A 21,498-nucleotide genomic window follows, 5' to 3' on the forward strand; every position below is an offset into this window, starting at 1 on the left:
ATGCAACATCAAGACGGCCGGCGGCCCCCTTTCCCGTCTCTGGGATCACGTTCCAAGCCATAAACGGTCTGGTCAAATCAACTGGCCTGTGTTCCTGGCAGCCGAGGGGATTGCTCGTCTCTCCCTTGACCGCATCGGCATCGGCATGGCATGGCACGCGCCGCACTGCAACACAGCGTCACATTGCTCGTCACGCTCGCCACGCCGTGTCTTCCCTTTCCCTTTCCCTTGGGGAGTCCCATTCACGCCCGCAAGCCCAGGCCTGTCATCAGTCCTCGTCAATGGTCACGGGGTCATCTCTCGTTCCCCGCATTGCAACACTGCAACCCTACCGTCGTGCTCGCTGGCACCATCATCAAGCTCGCGCGTGTGTGTATCTGAATAGCCGTGGCATTCAAGTGAGGAGACAATGGCCATTGTCCGCCGTCGTGTCTCCCTTCCCTTCCTCTTGGCCCATCAACGTAGAGCTCATTGTGAAAGAGGCCCGAGATAGACAGGAGCTTCAACGTCAGCAATGAAGCCATCAGGAGTTCTTGGTGCTGTCGCACTCCCGCTCTGCCGCGCCCTCAGTCTGGGCGGCCGTCCGTACCAATTCATCCACGAGGCAGATGGGCGTTCTGGCGCTCTCCAGGATTTTGTTACCTGGGATGAGCACTCGCTCCTTATTCGCGGCGAACGCGCCGTCATGTTCTCGGGCGAGTTCCATCCGTTCCGCCTCCCCGTGCCGTCGCTGTACTTGGATGTTTTCGAGAAGATCAAGGCGCTCGGCTTCAACATGGTTTCGTTCTATGTTGACTGGGCGCTGCTGGAGGGGAAAAAGGGCGAGTTTCGCGCAGACGGGATATTCGCTCTGGAGCCCTTCTTTGAGGCGGCCACCGAGGCGGGCATCTATCTGCTCGCGAGGCCCGGTCCGTATATCAACGCAGAGGTTAGCGGCGGTGGTTTTCCGGGATATTTGCAGCAGGTAAAGGGGACTCTGAGGTCGCAGGCGCCGGACTACTTGAATTCGACGGACAAGTAAGTTTTCTCGCATCAGGCAGGGTTGTGCGGGCTGTCGTGGCAAGAGGAAGGGTGTGTGCGTGTGTGCCGGCGTCGTTGGTGTTTACCGCGAGGCCACGTCTGTTGTCTGTTATCTGTTGTTGGGGGAAAAGAAAAAAAAGAAGGGAAAAACTGACTGGCATGGCACGTGGAACGCAAATAACTGATAAACCGGAAATACCAGCTACATGGCCCATGTGTGTGGTATAATCGCCAAGTACCAAATCACAAACGGCGGACCAGTCGTCCTCTTCCAGCCCGAGAACGAGTATTCCTCAGGACACAACATCCCCTTCCCCAACGGGCAGTACATGCAATATGTCATCGACCAGGCGCGAAGCGCAGGCATCTCGGTGCCCATGGTCAACAACGACGTTGGGCCGGCGGGAAATTATGCTCCTGGCAAGGGCGTCGGAAGTGTGGACATTTATGTGAGTCTAGAACCAGCCCATGGGCCATGGTCATTGATGGAGACGTGTCAACATGTCGACTGACGTGCTTGCGCGCGTAGGGACACGACAGCTACCCCCTGGGCTTCGATTGCGTAAGTCGACGTGTCGTCTGGTGTAAACCGCGGAGAAGAGAGCAGTCCAGCTAAGATGCTCAGGGCAATCCTACCGTCTGGCCACCGGATGGTCTTCCGACAACCTTTCACCGGCTCCATGAGAAGCAGAGCCCCAAGACTCCGTACTCCGTCATCGAGGTATGTTGCCAACACACCACGTAGCAGTAGCCCAGGTGAATTTGAGAGACGGGGGCTGACGGGGAAAACACCAGTTTCAAGGAGGCGCGTTTGATCCCTGGGGCGGCTGGGGATTCGAAAAGTGCGCGGCCCTCGTGAACCACGAATTCGCGCGTGTCTTCTACAAGAACAACTTGGCGGCCGGCGTGACCATTTTCAACATTTACATGGTACTTACCTCAAGCTGTCTCCGGCCTCTGCAAGAGCGTGTACTCATGAATCCTGCAGATCTACGGCGGAACAAACTGGGGCAATCTCGGCCACCCAGGCGGCTACACGTCCTACGATTATGGCGCAGTACGCTTGTTCCCCCGTCACTTTTCCTCCACCAACGGTTGAGCGAGACACTGAATGCTCTTCAAAAGTGCATTCGAGAAAATAGAGTCATAGACCGTGAGAAATACTCCGAAGTGAAGCTCGAAGCCCAGTTCATCAGAGTATCGCCCGGCTACATCACCGCCGCCGTTGGGCCGGCCTCGACGACGGCATATTCCAACAACCCGGGCATCACCGTCACGCCCTTGACATCCAACAAGACGGGCAATTTCTTCGTCGCCCGCCAGACCGACTACGCCGCCACGGGGAGCGTCTCCTACACCCTCGCCCTGCCTACTTCCGACGGAACCATCATTGTCCCTCAGCGCGGAGGGAGCCTGTCCCTGCACGGGCGGGATTCCAAGGTGCATCTGACGGATTATCCGGTGGGCGACTACACGCTGCTGTACACCACGGCCGAGGTATTCACCTGGAACAGGTACGCCGACAAGAAGGTCCTGGTCTTGTACGGTGGCCCCGACGAGCTACACGAGTTTGCGGTGAAGGCCCCTTCTGCAGCTCAAGTCATGCACGTCGAGGGGAGCAGCATCTCGCCCCACGAGCAGGCTCTGTCGACAGTTGTGCAGTGGAAGACGTCGTCAGAGAGGCAATACATTCAGGTTGACAACCTGGCCATCTACCTCGTCGGTAGGCTACCTCTCCAACTCCCCCTCTCCCCCTTCAAACCACGCTTCTTCAGTCTCCCCCCATGCTCTAACAAAAGACGTAGATCGCAACGCGGCATACAACCTTTGGGTGCCCGTCCTCCCGGGCGCCAACTCGTCCCGATACGGCACATCGCTCATGAACCCAGACGCAGCCATCGTCAACGGCGGCTACCTCGTCCGCTCGGCCTCCGTCAGCGGCAGCACGCTCTCGCTCCGCGCCGACTTCAACGCCTCGACGGCCCTCGAGGTCATCGGCATCCCCGACGGCGTCACCGCGCTGTCCGTCAACGGCAAGCCGCTCAAACACACCACCTCCTCAACAGGAAGCTGGCTCGCCCAGCCGGCCATCACCATCCCGACCCTCCAGCTCCCGTCCCTCCCGGACCTGACCTGGTACGCCGTCGACTCCCTGCCCGAGATACACCCTCAGTACGACGACTCTTGCTGGCGCACCGCCTCCCAAAGCCCGAGCCCGAGCCCCAGACCCGGAGCGCACCACGAAAGCCTCGATGCGACCGCCCTCGCGGACCCGTCCCGCGTGTCCCTCCACGGCTCAGATTACGGCTTCAACACGGGCACTCTCCTCTTCAGAGGGCACTTCACCGCCTCGGGGCACGAATCGTCCTTCGGAGCATGGACGTCCGGCGGCACGGCATACGCCAGCGCCGCCTGGCTCGACGACCGCTTCCTCGGGTCCTTCAAGGGCAGCGACGCGGTCGAGAGCCAAAACTCGACCTACGCCCTCCCCCGCCTGACCGCCGGCGAGGCGTACACCGTGACCGTCATCGTCGACACCATGGGCCTCAACGAGAACCTGAACCCGGGCCACGAAGACATGAAGGTCCCGCGGGGCATCTTCTCCCACGCGCTGCTGTCCCGCCCAGGCGCGCCCGCAACAAACATGACGACGTGGAAACTCACCGGCAACCTCGGCGGCCAAGACCACGCAGACAAGTTCCGCGGGCCCCTCAACGAAGGGGGCCTCTTCTTCGAGCGCCAGGGGTACCACCAGCCCTGGCCGCCCCTGGACGCGTTCACCCGCGGCCCTTCTCCCTACGAGGGCCTCGACCGCGCCGGCGTCGCCTTTTACGCCGCCCGGATGCCGCTGGACCTCCCTGCGCACGAGTACGACATTCCGCTGTCGTTTGTCTTTGCCAACGACACCCGGCGGCGGCGGCGGCAGGGGGGCGACTACAGGGCCCTCCTGTACGTCAACGGCTTCCAGTTCGGCAAGTACCTCAGCAGCATCGGCCCGCAGACCGAGTTCCCCGTGCCCGAGGGCGTCCTCGACTACAACGGCGACAACTGGATCGGCCTCGCCGTGTGGGCACTGGACGCCGCCGGCGCAAGAGTGCCCGGCTTCACGCTCACGTCCGGCACGCCCGTCCAGTCTTCGCGCAACAAGGTCCGTCTCGTCGCGGGGCCTTCTTACTCCAGGCGCAAGGGGGCATACTAGCGCTTCCGCCCTCCCCTTCTCCCCTGCGTGACTTGATTGACGGCGCTGTCGCTCGGAGATGGTGGTAATAACGGGCGGCTTTTGCCCTGCGTGGTTGAAAACTTGTCACCGTTCGGGGCCACGCTCGGCTCTCCGACGTGGCACTTCGATATTCTAAATGCATGCTTTGACTTCCCGAAACGTCCCGACAACCAGTACGTGCTACACTGTGCTCTATTTGGGTATTATGCTATTATACTATTTGCCAGCCGGTGGCTCACAAAACGCCGGTTTATGAAATGAGTGAATGAGTTCGACGCGGCCAGCCACCACAGCAACCCGTAATTACATTTGTAAAGCGCAAAGCAGACATTACTTCTTGTTCCCGCGTGCGTGCCTTGCCCTCACCAGACGACGATGAATCTGCAATCATCTCCCATGGGATCAACTGTCTTGACAAGTGCGGCGGTTTATGCCCAGATGGGAATATTCTTATACGCCGGCGAGTTATAGCTGTGGAGGACCCGGTAGGGCGGCCGAGGTTCTTCCTTTGGATGTGGACGTTCCACCGAGGCAATTGCCAGAGATTCAGAAAAGGCCGGCCGATGGGCCAGAGCAGAGTGCCGACGCCGTGACATGAACACCGAGATGTAGTCTTGGACTACCTGAGTCTGTTCTGGGCTCATGGCAGTCGTAGTTTGGCTTCGTACCTGATCATGGTGACACTCGTAGCTCCGTTCATTCTCTTGATTGCTGCTTTGGAGGCCGCTCCGTGCTGCCAGTCGCCTCTGCTGCCACGGTCGTTTCGAAAAGGAACTGCGCAAAATTTCCTCGCGCGGCGGCTCTGGTGGCAGCTCTTTGGTCAGATCCGCAACTGTCAGTCTGCGCCCGCGTCTGGGAACAGCTTCCGTTTTGGATGACAAGGAGTACAGAAGGTTCGGCGCCGAGGCGGTTGCCTTGCCACTGTAGGCGTCCAACCCAGCGCCGAGTTGGGTTCGCCTCGTCAGGCTGGCAGGAAGCACACCTTCGTCTCTCACAAATTGACTATCCTGGGCCCGCAATGCAGCCGAGGTTTCATCTGGTGCCGAATCCTCGATCATGATTTGGCTGGTCGGAAGCATGCTCTGACGACTACTCACTTGTCGGCTGATGCGAAATGGGTTTCGAGGAGGAGGTACAGGCTTATCGCCGATGGACACGTCCTGGAGCGCCTCGTTGGCGGGCAGGACAGGGCGGATGGCAGTGAGGGGAGGAGTAGTACGTTGAACATGACCCTCATCACCATTGGCTCTCTCGAGTTCAGAGCCGTCCGGTAATGCTTCACTGTCAAGCATCTTGGTGTCATTTGCCCCGGTGGCAGACGAGTTACTCTTGGTGCTCTGCAAACTCGAGAGACTTTTGACTGCCCCAGAACTTGCAAGACTGTACAGGCTTTTGGGGCTGTCCAGACTGTTGATGTTCATACGGCCCTTGTAAGCTGCATCCGTCTTGGGGCTGTTTTCGAGACGGCAGGTCCTACGACAATGATCGTCCTGGCTGTAATTGCTTTCGCTATACGCGGCGGCACTGTCGACGCTGACGATGGTCTTGAGCGACTCGGTGCTCCGCTTAGAGTGTCTCGTAAGCTTTTTCGGTGACGTTGGAAATACTCTGTTGTGCTCGCTCAGCCGTTCCTCTACGTCCACTGGTACCGTGGGCACAGTCTTGAGGTCATGCGAGGCAAATCCAGTCGACAAATCATCCTCTTTCTGATGTGCAAACAACCGCTGCAGCTTTCCGGCTAATTGGGGACCGCTGTTTGATCTGACCCTCGGATTAACGGCACTTTCCTGACTCACAGAGCTGTCCCTAGGCTGCGAAGTATCGTTAATGCTGCTTGGTCTCTTTGAATTGAGGTGACTGTCATCATCGTCATCATCGTCTATCCCTGAAATACAAAGACCATGCCGCGGTCGTATTAGAGTTGACAATAGCCGCATACTGCCTCTTGACAACGAGATAATCGAATCGTCCGTGGTCTGATGACCAACGATTCCGACCCTGTCGTCACTCTCGTTCTTTGCGTCGCGTTCCGACAAGCCTTCAAGAGCGACTTTATCGGGAAATCCAGAATCTGCAACCGCCCTTTTTGATTGAATTGGGGAGGAGGAGCTATAACCGCTGTCCGTTTGTGAGAGTGAGCCTGGCGAACTGTGAGAAGAACTGGGTGACACAACGCCGCTATCCAGCCCCGATATATCCTTGATCTCTGAGCCCTCCGAGACACGATTCACACTGGGGTCATCGCTCGTGTCAATGATGTCGTCTGCGCAAGCTTTCGATGCTGCATTGTACTGCGTATGAGTATTTTGTCTTTGCTGTTGGCTCCATGAATCGTCTTTTAATACTTGAGAATGTGATGACGAAACTTCGCGCATCAAATCATAATCATCAAGAGGCTCTTCTATGAGCTCCCTGAGGATTGACAGCCGCTTTCTGTTACACGCAGTCCCCGGTCTGTCACCGAAAGAGAAACGTTCTTGACGTTTAGCCTTGATCGGAATGGACAAATTGTCCTTTAAGGCGTCTTGCGTGCCATGAAGTGCGAGACTGGCCGACGACAACGTGGGATCGGGGACATTTGAAATTGCCATGGAAGTTGGTCGGCGGCGACCTGTATCTCGACTTCTGATGCCATTCTTCGACAAGATTGTCGTGAATTGTGTTTGATTGCCTCCTTTACCACGGCGCTTATATCCTGCGACGGGAGAAAAGTTTGCAATTCGCTGTGTTCCCAGCTTCATCTCCCCAAGCTGCTGATGACCGGGTTCGCTCAGTGGGCCGAATCGGTCCTGCTCCGCCTTCAATTGCAGAGCAGAAAAGGACAGGCGCGCCCCAGTCTTTCGTTTTTCGCTGCTGCCAACGCCCTTGTCCGTCTCGGCACCTGTGGACGCTGCATTTGCTAGAACCGATGTGAGCGATGTTGAAGATCCGAAGGTATTACGGCCCTCGGGTAGGGAATAAGGAGACGGCGTCTTTGTCGCGAGACCAGAACTCTTACTCAAGGGACGTCGACGCATTGGGGTAAATGACAAGGTCGGTCTAGAACCAGCACCTGCAAACACTGGCCGTACAACAGGCGATTGGGGCCGAGTCGAGTAAGAGCCAGGGTCCTCGGAACCATGTCGATCGGATGTATCGGCGGGAGTAGTAGAGACTTGGTGCAGGTCAACAAAATCGAGATTTAACGGAGATAGTGGTATCACATCCAGCTTGATGAAGCCGGGCTTTGCTGATGAGCTTCGCCGTTCTTGGCTGTCCGCAATATCAAACGCATGTGAGAAATGTATCCCCAAACAAACTGCTGACAATTTTCAAGGACTTACCCAACTTTCCGTGGTGACGGCGGATTGACCAGCCTGCTTGCGCTGAAACCGCCGACTACAATCGCCTCGCTGACAGGCTTTGGTTGAGGAGCAATTGTTGTGAGAGTATTTGTATGCGTGTATGTCCTTGGTAAAGTCGCGTGTTGTAGTGCGAGATCAGGCCTGCGCCTCCCGACAGTAGAGTTGGTCGAGTTGCGAGGTGCCGATGGCGTCGAGCTCTGTAATTGATGTTCAGGCCTAGTGCTGTGGATTGCCAAGTTGCCTGGTTTGCGGTTTTCGGGGTCCTGCGACTGCATCTGAACATTTCGAGGGTAAAGGGGGTGTTTTCGAAGACCAGACTCGACGGAATCCCGGTTCGCGAGTCTACTCTGGTAGTCTCGAGAGGGCGAGCTCCCAAGATTAAGCTGGGAATATGGCCGCGAAGCCGGCGGGGATTTCTCTTGGGACGACATGTACGGCGTGAGCGAGGAGGGTCGATTGGGAATCGCGGCACGACCAATGTCCTTGTCATCGGCCCTAGATTGCCCCCGGGCTCGCCTGCGATGGAACAACATAGGTCCCAAGAGCCGTGAGAGGCCGGCGTGAAAGGGTCATATAATAACGGTGTAGGCCAAGCCGGGGTCCCTCCTCGAGAGGAAAAAGCGGGCACATCCTATGTCGAGGCGGAAAGAATGGCCGAACATGTATTGTATCATGTATTGTATCATGTATGTAGGCTTGCAGGCCAAGACTCAAGACTCGAGAGCAAGTCGTGTGGCGGGGGATTTAACATTACTACGGATCAGGGGGGGCCGTCCGTGAGCACCAAGGTTTATCTTGTTGGTGTTTGGAACTAGGAGGGATGGGATCCAAGTCAGCACGCGAAGGAATTGCCGCAGCCTGGACCTCGCGGCTGGCGGCTGGCGGCTGTGTCTGTGTACGGAGGACATACCTGGGAACTGGGCAACGGTACAACTCGGGCGACGAGGACACGACGGCATTGTGTGCAGAGTGCTCCATGCGGATGAGAGGCGCCGCCAGATAGATGTAGGTGGTGATTTACAATGAACCCAACGCCGGCCGATTGACGCCAGAGGATCAATGATGGACTGACGGACGGACGGACGGACGGACGGACGGATTGACGTTTGTCTGAAACACTCGACCCGTGCAGATGCAGCTAGAAAGAATTGGCCATTGGCCATTGCATTGGCATTTGGCCACGGCCACGCCAGCTGGTCGATTTGTCTCTCGAAAAGGGCAAGGGATTAGTCACTTTTCATGGCCGACAACTGGCCCAGAGCATCGCGAGTTGTGGGGAGGAGGAGGATCAGAGCCAAAAGCAGGGAGGCCCGAGCTCCAGGCAACCTGGGAATACACCAGGTACGTACCTGCCTCCAGTAGATACTTGGGTGGGCATCTAGCTACCAAGTACGGAGTAGTTACTTGAGGTAGAGAGATGTCGGCGGGGAAAAGATGAAAATATAAATAAAAATTAGAAACTATTTAGAAACTAATTAAAAACTCAAAACACAAAAGGCTTTTCCAAATTCCAACGCAAGGCATCGCATAGTATGTTGCAATAGGGTCATGGCTCAAGTAAATTCCATCTACCGGCCTCTGGTCCATTCACTTCACAGCTGGGCTTCGCGTTCGCGGTCTGAGCAACATGGCGCTACGCTACTGCTTCAGTGTCCGGGGCCGATTCAGGCCGCAACTTGAAACGCCCCGTCCGGGCGACCGTTGGAATTGGGATGGGAAAGAGTCTGTCTGGCTGGTTTCCGCTCGATTCGGGATTCCACTCGCTTCTGGCCTTCCCCGCGCGTCTGGGGTAATCGACAAAAGCAAGCACCTGCGTCATCGTGGATCGGTGTTTTTAAAGCCTGGCTCACGTGAACATGGCCCCCGTCATTCTCGGCCTGGCTTCGATGTGTGATGTTTCAGACCCCCACCGCTCACCTCACCTCGGAACCGACAAAAGTCTGGCCCAGACTTTCCCTTGACGACGCTAGTGCCGGTAGCGAAACACCCCAATCTCGTATTCCAAAGTATGACATGAACCGTGTTTGGTGTTTATATCACGGCAGTGCTGCGACGTTTTGAGGTGATGGACCCTTTTGGCATGCACACAATGTCTCAACTTTCAAGGTTGGAGGCGTCACAAGCTTTGACGGGTGCAGGGCTGTATGTATGATATACCCGTCGTGTTGATTACCGAGTACTGAGTATCAGTTCAACTACTAGGCATTTACTGGCGACAACGCACACCAAGTCGGTGGCTGACGTGGCGTACTCGTTGCAGCGAGGTTCTCAAGAGAACACATCTCCTTGGACACCGGCCAATGGCGCCGAGAGAAGGCCACACCATTCTCCAACGTCATACAATAAATAGTACATGATGATTGCGTAATCCCTTTCCCGCAAAGAGAAGAATAGAGTTTATGTGCAGATGCAGCAACTAGTACTCGGCGCACTAGCTTGAAGTGTTTTCGCCATGTGGCCAACTGCCAGGGTCCCTTATTGCCGGCCCTAAACCTACTCAAGGGCCGCAGTGACTTCACCGTCAAGGATATTCCTCGATCCGTCGACTAATCGTGTAGTTCGTGCGAGGCGGACGGGTGGCCGCGGACACAGCACGAGCTTGGAGGTGTGTCAACTCGGATAGGAGCAGGTTTTGGACAAGACATGGCGGTCACTGTTTCAGGTAAGTATGCTGGAGCAGGCCTGGTTGCCGATGCACATTGCTGAGAACCGTAGAAATGGCGAATGAATCGGATGACCGTGGCGGGGTATGAGAGCTTCACCAGTTCGTTTCGAGCATGATTCCATTGAATCTGGAGCAACCTTCGGCATCCGTCTGCCTCGACCGGGGTCCTACTAATCGTCAACCGCGTTGAACTCTGACGAGGGCATGTGCAGGTGGGCCAAGAAATAATTTGTCTTGCCGCAGCCATATAAGCATCCCGGGTGAATGCCGTGTTGGATGAGGTGTGTAGTACTTTGTCTAGACAGCAAGCTTTTCGATGCATTGGCTACAAATGACTCTTGCGTCCTTGTCGGCGCAGGTGAATGCATAGACCACACATTCCAGTTCTTCCAAGACACATCTCCCTCCTTCCTAGCGAGAAATTTTAGTTTTGAAGTCGTCAGATAACGTGGTGAGTGTAGATGGTGACAGAGCACGAGCCGCCGGTACAGTTCTCCAATGCGTCCTCATCGAGCAAAGAAATCGATTCGAAGTAAAATGCATAACTGAGGCTACTGAGCGAGACTGGATAGGCGGCTGAAATTGAATATCGACTCTGACCATGGTTCTGCGGATTCTTCCGCTGCTGCCCAACGACTATTGAGCTTGGCGCAGACATACGAGCAAAGAAGCTGGAAAACAAGACAAGACCGAAGGAGGGGACCATGAATATAGTTGACAATGGTGCTGAACGATGTGACAAGTTGTTTAAAGGAGTCGTCTCGCTGGCTTCTTCAAATGACCAAGGCTGCCTTTCACGGATACAGTCGAAAGGTCTGCATCAGTTTGTTTTAGTTGGTGCAACCTTGATTGCTGAGCCTGATCTCCTAGAATGTTTGACTGAAGGTGACTAGACAAATTAAAGACGTGCCTTGGAGCAAAATGGGCTTTGTCTGCTGTAAAGACATCGTTTGTGTTTGGCTGCAGCTTCTCATGCTGAGACTTGTTGCAGGGGCTGGGTTGGTCTTCATCGTCAGTCGTGGTCCTTGACGCAAGTAATGTTGCCCCGGGCATCTATTGCGCGGGTCACAGACGTCGCGACGCCAACTTCTGAATAGAGAAGCCTTTCTGTACGGCCAATACATCCAATCCTAGCAATAATGACAAGGTGTTGCGCGTTTGCCCTCAACCCAGATGGCGCCAGGACTAGAGTCTGGGGCACATTCATTCCCCAACGACATACGTACAGCCTTGGCCACCCATCCAAACCTCATGAACCCTACCAGCATCGACATCTACTCTGGATCCAACACCATACGAAACCTTCTCCCTTTCGGCCTCATTTGGATACCAGAGTGTCATCTCGCCAGCGACGACAAGATGGGTGGTGCGCCCGGAGTGAGAGTGAGGAGGATAATGCATGTTGCTGTTGCAGTACGACGTCAGTCCCTGGGTCCAAGAGTCTGCTCACTCCCCGACAAGGAAACAGCAGCCTCGAGATAAAACTTGGCGATCGCGGCAGGACTTGGCGGACAAGTCGTGGAAAAGCAGCGCGGCCGTCCAGCAGCAGGCTTGACCTACGGTGCATCGCTCCAGGTAAAGACGTGGCTGAAGCCCCAGGAACGCACTTGCGTCTCGTGCTCTCGGCCCATGATGAAAGCGGTCGTCAATAGCTTGAGTAAGGTCTTGTAGGAGCTCGAATTCGAACGGATATATTGGTCATTATCCAGCGAACAGTTTCTGTTGGTGAGGTGAATGAAGGGAGATTGGCGGAAGCACTGATTGGTCCTGGACGGATCCACGTTCTGCACACTCGATGGCCTTATCATTCGCGGCAAAGATGGGGTAGACTAGAGCAATTCATTAGGGGTGGGTTTATTCTTTATCCCCTCTGGCGCTTCTAGACTGTATATTACAGTAACTAGTCGTAGGATTAAAAATTACCCGGGAAAATATATACAGACAAGTCGAAGTCAATTCTAAGCAAAATAGTAGTATATAATAATTTTCAACACTACAGAGTACTACTAGAATATTCTACGACTACTAAAATATACTACAAATACTACTATAAAATACTACTACTATAATATACTCTATGTATTACTACTATTTTATTATAGACTAGCTCTAAAGAGCTACAATAAGTGCTAGCTGTAGTTATTTAGCCAAAGAATTTTTGAACCTGTAGAGGTTGGTTGAAGACGTGTCCCCGCCGCGTCGCCCCTTTCCGCGGTCAGCCGCACAATAGTTCAAACGCGAGAGTGAGGCGTAGCTCAGCTATTAGGATGCAACGAAACGAGCAACAACGAGCTAGTTTGTGGACGAGGAATGACTCCTCAGATGACGACGAGGTAGTACTAGCTAGGAGTTGGACGTCGGCACTTGATCGCATATTGGTCCAGGCAGCAGTCAACCATGGCCCCATGAGATTTGTTCCTGCAGGACTGGCCGGGCCGCGCCTGCCTTGGGAGACCAAGATCCCTTGGCCAAATCCCGGACCAATTTGGACTCGTCTACTCCGTACTCCGTACGCCGCATCGCGAGGGCTTCCTTTGCTGGCCCTTGCTCAGATTTTGCAGGAGAATGCAAGGACTCTTCATTTCCCAAAGCGTAGACGACTCGCGTTCGTCATCATGCATTAACAGGACCACAATATCTTCCTCCTTCTTAGCCGCATGCGATGGCATTCAACGTCACGGATGCCGCAGTCTTACCCTTCTCGCTGCGCCTCATATTCACACAACAATGTTGTCGTACTACTCACTCAGCCCTGTGTCGTTTGGTGCTTGTCGTCATTTACCAACCAATCCATCTTGGTTTCCGGGCACCAATCAGATTCCCTTTACGTACTACTACGTACCTCCGGGAGCCGTGTCTCATCCACAGCCTCAATGGCTCTCTCATCGAAGAGCTGATGCTCCCAAGCACGAAGGACGGAATGTCCCCTCATCAACCTTGATAGCCTGCAGGGCTGTATACATGGGCTGAAGCCACTCCACTACCTGCCCCCAACGAGGCGCGGTGCGCGTGGTGGAAACCCGCAGATGCTGACAGGGAGAGAAGACGGACGACAGACAGGGACAGGTTGACAAACATACAGCAAGCAGGAACCACCAGGATGGGATGGGATGCTACGCTGAATGCCCGCCCTTGCGCTCCCTTGCTGACATTCCCAGCTGTGATTCGAGCTGGACCCCAAATCCAGTCAGCACGAGAACTTCTCTCATTCCATCCGCCGGAGAGCTTCAAACATCCTTTGGGTCCGTGGCGACTATTCTCGTCTTGTTTGGTGATATTTGCTTCGCCATGTGCACAGATCGCGCAGTATATGCCTACCCCTAAGTCATCGAAAGCTCTCGGATACGACCCTTGGCTGTCGCATTTGCCTCTGAATAAGCAGCGCGGCCGACATGGCTTTTCTTTGCGGGTTTCCGCCGGTAAGTCTCAATGCCTCACACACACACACACATATAGTGTTTCAATATCATATGAAGGCCTTTCACCGACTCTAAATTTGCTCAAACTGATTTTACCACCTTCCAGCGTCGCCGTTTCTTAAGCCGCAAGCGTGACGATCCGGATTTTCCAAAGCGATCTCGAACAATATCCATTTTCGGAAGCTCAAATAAGAATGCACGTCAAGCGCTGCGCAGCTTGGTCGGAGTCTCAACGTTAATACCACCTGATAAATCAGCGCCACTGTCACCAAACGACCCAATCGAAATCAAGACGCCTATTGGCAACAGGTTCCACGATATAGTTGATGAGCTCTACGATGGATTGAAGGGGGACGAAGATTTATTATCAAGGGAGAAGCTCTACGTCTTCCTCAAAGACGTTCAGTGCGAGCCCATTATTAAGAATCTCGACAAGGAGCAGTATACAGCGGGCGAATTCCGTCGCGTGTTGGTGGAAGGCTATGACGTGAATGCAATTGGGCCGCCTCCAGAGAAGGATCTCTCGAGACCTCTGACCAATTATTTCATCAGCAGTAGCCATAATACATACCTGGATGGTAATCAACTTTCATCGACCAGTACTCCAGAAGCCTACAGAAACGTTAGTATTTCCGTCATCATTGACTTGGCAAATCTGGACATATTTGAGCTAACAAGGAAAACATGCTCAGGTTCTCTCTCGAGATTGCCGCTGTATCGAGATCGATGTCTGGAATGGAAACCCTTCTCCAAGTCGAGAGAGATCAAAATCCCCTGTTGGAGGACACAGTAGAGGTCCATCCAGGACGACCCTGACCAACGTAGCTCCTGTAACTGCACCGGGGAACGTGGATCAAAAGGTCAAGGTGGCGGTCAACCATCTTCTAGGAGAAAAGTCTTCTCTTCACTCACGAAGCCCGAGTGCGCACAGCCGCACTGTGGTGGAAGACTTATCCCCAAGGACAAGCCTTCTGAACCTATCAGATACGAAGGAGTCAAATGATAGACTAGAGGTCTTCCAGGCGCATTCTCCAAGATCTCCTCGACAACTTCAACCGCACCAATCGCCCCGGCAACCTCGACAGCACAGTCCTCCTCGAGGCGAACCAATTGTGACCCACGGACACACCTTGACAGTTCCCTGCGGTTTTAGAGAAGTATGTAAGGCTATTAAGGAGTCCGCATTTGAGAACAATGACTTGCCAGTCATCATTAGCTTGGAGGTCCACGCGGATCATGAACAACAAGAGGTGATGGTGAGGATCATGAAAGAGGAGTGGCAAGGCTTCCTTGTGACTGAGGCACACGAAGATTTTGATCCAAGATTCCGTCTTCCCAAATTGCAGGACCTGAAACGCAAAATTTTGGTCAAGGTGAAGAAAGCTACCGTCACAATGGAGCCAGTTAGTTCTCAGAATCCGTTAGACAGCGCAGCGCAGGTCGTCTCTCAAACCACTTCGCTGACCGCCTCGCAAGTCACCGGGAATAACATGACAAAGTGCTCCTCCCAAAGCACTTGGGAAAACGCACCCGATCGACTTGTCGCAGGTCCAGGAGACTCAGATACAATCTCATCAGAAAACAATGCAAGCCACAACTATTTCTCGGAGACGCCAGCAAAACGCGCCTCTGCGACAGCCGTTCCAGTTGCATCCCCTGACAAGGTCAACACGGGCCGCATATGCCAAAGCTTGGGTGATTTGGCAGTATACACGCGAAGCGAACACTTCAGGACCTTTGAAGCAAAGGAAGCAAAGCGGCCTGCCCATGTATTCTCGATTAGCGAGAAGCGTATCCTAGAGCTTTATCAGAGACACCGACGCGATGTGTTCTCACACAACAAGAATTATTTCATGAGGGCCTATCCCGATAAGATGCGATGGGACAGTTCCAACCCTGACCCCAGCCTGTTTTGGAGACGCGGAGTACAAATGGTGGCCATGAATTGGCAAAAGACGGATACGGGCATGATGATCAACGAAGGCATGTTTGCAGGCGAGAATGGCTGGGTCCTCAAACCTCCTGGATACCAAAGCTCGGACAAGTCGTCTGAATCCCACGACGAGGCAACGCCTGGACGCACATTAAACCTTCGCCTCACCATATTCGCAGGTCAAAATATTCCCACGCAAAGCGACGATTCGGGGGACGAACCCAGAAGCGGAAGCGCCATTCGTCCCTACGTCAAGGTCACGCTTCATGTAGAGAAGTCTGAGCTGGCCACGGGCAAGGAAATAAACGAAAGCAACTACAAGAAGAGAACAGGTGCAGGGGCAACGAATAACCCCAAGTTCCCCGAGTCTAGGAGACAGCTTGAATTCGCCGGCATAACCAACGTCGTCCCTGAGCTCAGTTTCGTCCGGTAAGCTCCCCCCTCCACAGTGCGGTTCACCGACCTTCCCGCCGTGCATCGTGACTAAGAACGCATTTTGATTAGTTTCCGGATCGGTGACGATACCCGCTTGAGCACATCAATACTGGCATGGGCATGTATCCGTCTCGACCGTCTCCGGCCGGGATACCGCTACATTCCGCTGATGGACATGGAAGGCACTCCTATACCCCACGGGGCACTATATGTCAAAATCGAGAAATCCACGGTATAAGCTACCTTCAAGAGGCCGGGGCGGTGCACGGTCATGTGGTTCAATCATCTCCGGAACTCATCGCTATTTCGAACCCCTGCCGTGAGGAGTGGTATATTGAGAAACTCACACAGAAGAGTCACACAGCCACATTTTACAAACCAACTTCATCACTAGATCCGTCCTCCGAGGCCAACATACAGGTCGTTTTTCTTTTCTGTTTCTCCTGTATGCTTTTGAAGGGTCGACTCGCCGGGGGACTGGACTTGGCAGATAGACAGAGGCTGCGGAACAGGTTGACAGCCATGCGTTTTCCTCAGTTCGCATTCCACTTCATGGGCTCGGTAGGGAGTACATGTAACGGATACAGCCAGCCACAAGCGGAAAGAGAGCTCGTTCCATTTGAAATCGCGGTCCCTCGCAGGGATTCTTCAACCGCGGATTCCCATCAAGATGATGCACATTGAATAGTAATCGCAGCCCCCCCGGTCACGCCAGTGTCTTCAGCTCCGAGAAGACCAGCCTCGATACACCAGGGTGGGAGAGATGGCGTATTCCATCACTGTTCTGTATCTCGCCTTGTTTTCATGACTCCTTTTTTTTGCTTTTGCACAACAGCCACAACTCACCCTTGTACTCTCAGCAGCCTGTCAAAGGGGGAAAAGTAGGCGGTAGGTTGAACACGGCTTCCCTCATTGTCTCTCCCCGTCGAAGAAAAAAAAGTCTCAGCAAGGGAAAGCCAGGGTCTTTGTTTCAAATGCACTTTGTGGTATTTCCGAGGCGCGATCGCCCAACCAGGTTCGGTTCCAGCCCCTTGGATTCGATCAAACTGGCAGTTCCCGAAGATTATCGCGGCGGCCTCAAATTTTGTGTTACCGCGGGGGTGTCTAGAAGGGTCTTGTAGAACCAGCAGAGGCCCAGAATGCGAGTACGCCAGAAGCCGTCAACTGTCTGTCTCGTGAAAAGGGCACAAAAAAAAAGGGGGGGCGTATGCAATGCCGTCCATGCTGTGCGACCAGGTCGATCCCGAGTCCTTGGTCTCGGTGCCCGTTGACGCGTCCCTCCCCCGGGTATTGCTTGTAATGTCTGACGTCTGATACCCTGTTCCCTCTTGTGTTTCCTGATGTTCATCACCCCCTGTGGACCAAATCCCCAACTATCATCAATTTGTGACCGTGGTGGGCTACCTGTTTACGTATCCCGGTTCCCGGGTTGAACCGTAGGTCAACGGCCCCAATGACCTGAGCCCAATGTAGTTCTTCGTTGTACCTGACCAGGGGCTTTCTCCCGAGTACTCCCTGTCCCGATGGTCGCTTTGGCTCTTGTCCTAAGCGAGTGGACTACTAGACGTGGTTGGTATCAGAGCCATCCGTCGCACTAGTTACAGACGAGGGTGATCGAAAGTGCACACGAAAGTACACTCAAGACCGTGCCACTCGACGGCTGCACGGCTGCGGGAGGGAGTTTGATGTCAAGAATGCTGAGGAGAGATAGTTACATGATGCACCATTGGGGGTGGGCGTCGTGGCCCTTGGTCGTGTTGAGAACAAAAGACCCTTCCCAAGGAGAGACAGTTGCCAGTTTGCCCCCTTGCTTAGCGTTGGAAATGTCTTGAATGCAAGATCCTTACAGACTTTCTCATTGTTTCCATATCATTTCGCGGGACCGCCCGTACAAATACGGTTGCTTTGCGCAGTATCACGGCCGTCGGCCACTGCGTAATTGTGTGGCCACGTCCGTAAACTTGGCAGAAACGACGAGCCATTCAAGGACCGGCTCTCCGGCCGAGTTTCACCGCAGGTGCCGGCTCCGGTATTCGGCAGCCGTCCGCAGAGAATCATGTGGTTAGAATTCTGTACCAATGTCGGCAGGACGTCCTCCTCAAGCAAGAATCAAGGTCGACGAGGCGGTGCGGCTTGGTATGCCCTGTTCTAGCTGGACGTCAATGAGTCGCACCCGGCATGCTCTCAGTCCCCCACGGACCAAATGCCTTGTTTATTGTAGCGTTGAAATCATGCCAAGAGGATCCAATGACGTGGCCTAGTCCGATCGAGGTGCAAGTTCGAGCAAGTCATGAGTGGCTCCACCACACATCTGATACATGTTCAGCCCTCCCTTTGAATCCTGCATCTAGTTTGCCACCATGTCTGAGAGGACTATAAACCGGTGAGGCGGAAAGGATGGACGGCTGTTGAGTGGTGCCTTGGATGCCTGTCTCGTAGCACATGGAGCGCTCAACAAATATAATGCGACTGCGTATTTGGTGTATATGTGTGACGGGCTTGACGTCTAAACGTGCCGAGCTTCATGACGGAACGACAACAGTAACCCCCCCCGGCCCGACTAGGGCGGTGAGAAGATGCCTTCAGCCTGGCATCATGCTGATTCTCAGTCTGCATGAGACAAGATGGGACAACAGGTGTTTATGCATGCCTCGGTACGGAGTACATATCTGAATATATCGGCAGCTCCACATATTCAACAACTCCCCCCTACTACTGCCTCAGGCCATGTTGGCGACTTGGATTCCCGTGCAGGGTGAAGGGAAAGCTGTTCATAAATGTCGTGATAATTGGGTTTGGGTGTCAAGGGTGGGGTGGGGTTTGGTCCTGGTTGACACTCCCAGGAATGCTTCAGATATACTAGTAGACCGTAGTGAACTTATTTATTAGTCTCCTGGCATGGGGGTCAATGGGGGGTTCGACGCAATTTGCTGGCATGCGAGTGACAACTTGACCGGGCCCTTCGAGACTGCCGAGTGTACGTATGTAGTTGTGAAGAGCCGGGTTGAAATGTCAATAGCTTGCCTGAAGCCATTGTTGATTCGCTCACGTCTTGCGTCTTGCGTCTTGCTGCTGCGGGCGAGGGAGCATCCATCTGCCACGGTCACACTGCCGTCTGACTGGTACATTGCCGGTTGCATATGCTCCCAGCTCCATCTGGAAACCGAGATGCCGTTCGAGCATGCCACATTGAGCGGTTTGTGGGACTGAACTTGCAGCGTAGGCATTCGACGGTCAGTAGATACACGGCAAATGGCCGGTCCATCAAGGGAGAGACGGGCTATTCCGGCATGATGTATCCCACGGTGGCAGGTCCAGGGACTTGGAGTCGTCAATTCCGCTTCACCTCCTCCCGCTTCAGCTGCTGGCAGTCAGTCCTCGGCTCCTTGGTTGCTCGCATCTTCAAGAGACACATTGGTCCTGTCCCATTTGCAAGGACCAGCCACCACACGTCGTCCGGCCCTTGTTTTGTTCGAAGGTAACAAGACGCCCAGATTTTCCAGCACAACTGCCAGGGGGGTGGGCTTGAAGTCTGACAATCTGACAGATCAGCTGCAAACACACCACCCCCCCACGACTCCATCTTCCCAAACATTGCTACCCCAGCATGCGGCCTGACCCATGTGAGCCGTGGTCGTCCTGCGTGTATGACCAATCTTACCGATCTCTTGTTGCGCAGATTCGTCGTCTCTGTGCGGGAGAATGCTCGCTTGGTGAAGACGTCGAACGACACGAGCCGAGCCGTCTCCTGCTGGCGGCCAAGGTTGTTTGTTCATCGACTTCGAACAACGGCACCTCCTGGCAAAGGCGCGACTGATGAACGAATCAAATCTTCCAGTCTGCCATATCCATCCACTTATTACGTTTGCCCTTGAACTGATCAGCGCACAAATGCTACGCGATGTTTTATGCACACGTCTCTGCTATTTGTGACATTCTTCCGGTCCCTTGACAATTGATAAATCCTTGTCAAGTACTCCGTATACGCGCGCGATTCAAATCCCCCGCCGAGGTGGTAAGAAATGAGACGAGTGCATCTGTTGTCCCATTTGGCAATTAGCTGAGCGGTTCCCATGGGGGCAGGGGGTGATGATTTGGATTACATCGACATTTTAACAAAGATGAAGACCCTGGCGGCGAATTTTTCTTCCAGTCACCGATGACTTTCGGCCTTCTTCGACCGCAGCATTTCCAAGCCACATCTGACCATGGACATCACAATCCCAACTTTTCAATCACCATGAGAAGATCCATCTCAAATCGTTGGTCACTACCGCACTCGACTGTCAACAAAAATGCTCTGCGACTTAACCGCCAATCGGCACGATAATTCGCATCTTCCATTTTTGACATTGTCGTGGAACTACATCAGCAGTGCGCACTAGAGTGCAAATCGTGTGAGACCGTTTTGCGACAGACCAGATGCCCGCTTGTCCCTATTTTGACTAGTACGGCTGTCGGAGACTTACCACTCTGCTGGGAGCAAGCTACATCAACGACAAACATCTTGACGCAACTCGCAGAGCAAAATGCTCCGACGTTGAAACAGTGAACTTCAGCGACGCCGCCGATCGCGTTAAGATGCCTAACAACAAACAATCGCTAATTCCGCAACACATCGGTGGATAATGGCGAACGCCACACTCCCCCCATGATGACAATGGGATTTGTCCTCGAGGTGGTTGAAATGCTATGTTTCCGTCCTACTTCTGGTATGGCAATCTGGAGACTCGAGATCAGCTTGTAGGCCTGTCAAAAGTGCAGAAAGCGCTTTTGTTGACCCAAGATATCATGTTTCTTGGGGAGGGCACAGAGCTCTGAGAACCGTAGCCCGGAAAGGGCACGAGCATTTCCGTGTTGCAGCATGCGCAAAGACTCTTGTTTATATGTAAATCAACGTTCTTTGGGTTCCGGGATACGACTTCCGAGTTGCTGACTTCCCGACATGCCATCGGTGAAAAGCTCCGCCCCTATGTAGTTTGGGGGGGGGGGGTTTAATGTTTGACCCCTAGGACGCCTCTCGGACGTTGACAGAGTCATCAAATCCTTATGACAACAGTCTGTATTTTATTAGTACTACCCAAAATGGCCCAAGACTGCTGTGTTTCCAAATGACGACCTTTCGGCTCAAGACACGCTACACCAAACGTGTCGAGATTTGCCAGCAAGAAAGCCAACATCTGAGGTCTGTCTTTTGTGGATACCGGCTCGGCAAACAAGAAGAATCACTAATCAAGGGATAAGTTACAACGCAAGAAGTCAGTTCTTCTTGTTGGTTCCTCATATTTCATCTGGTCTGCTTAGCATGTGTGATTTGTAAATTATTCGCAAGTGGATTAGATGGTGGGATGCCCCAGTCGCAAACAAGGACCATGATGCGAGTATGCAAGCGGTATTAACAAAAGCAAAGATCGTGATTGTGGGGCGTGCAATATGTCAAGAGGTCGTATGTGAGGGCCCAG

At 53.8% G+C, this 21,498-nt stretch overlaps 3 protein-coding genes across 3 annotated transcripts; 2 read left to right on the plus strand and 1 right to left on the minus strand.

The window, feature by feature from the left end:
- Window positions 1-514: 514 nt before the first annotated feature.
- On the plus strand, window positions 515-4,219 carry MAM_07906 (beta-galactosidase; the record flags this gene model as incomplete). The annotated part of the gene is made up of 8 exons (XM_040826704.1): window positions 515-1,017; window positions 1,223-1,469; window positions 1,550-1,582; window positions 1,646-1,741; window positions 1,816-1,950; window positions 2,009-2,077; window positions 2,146-2,743; window positions 2,826-4,219. The coding sequence occupies 8 exons, from the start codon at window positions 515-517 to the stop codon at window positions 4,217-4,219; spliced, it is 3,075 nt and encodes a 1,024-aa protein (XP_040675336.1).
- Window positions 4,220-4,668: 449 nt separating this feature from the next.
- On the minus strand, window positions 4,669-8,117 carry MAM_07907 (uncharacterized protein; the record flags this gene model as incomplete). Its single annotated transcript, XM_040826705.1, has 2 exons — window positions 4,669-7,492; window positions 7,564-8,117. 2 exons carry the CDS (start codon window positions 8,115-8,117, stop codon window positions 4,669-4,671), a joined length of 3,378 nt encoding a protein of 1,125 aa, XP_040675337.1.
- A 5,524-nt stretch (window positions 8,118-13,641) lies between these two features.
- On the plus strand, window positions 13,642-16,274 carry MAM_07908 (1-phosphatidylinositol-4,5-bisphosphate phosphodiesterase 1; the record flags this gene model as incomplete). The annotated part of the gene is made up of 4 exons (XM_040826706.1): window positions 13,642-13,668; window positions 13,775-14,290; window positions 14,361-16,030; window positions 16,106-16,274. The coding sequence occupies 4 exons, from the start codon at window positions 13,642-13,644 to the stop codon at window positions 16,272-16,274; spliced, it is 2,382 nt and encodes a 793-aa protein (XP_040675338.1).
- Window positions 16,275-21,498: the final 5,224 nt, after the last annotated feature.

Source organism: Metarhizium album (assembly GCF_000804445.1).
Source record: "Metarhizium album ARSEF 1941 chromosome Unknown scaffold_38, whole genome shotgun sequence".
Taxonomy (NCBI): Eukaryota; Fungi; Ascomycota; class Sordariomycetes; order Hypocreales; family Clavicipitaceae; genus Metarhizium; species Metarhizium album.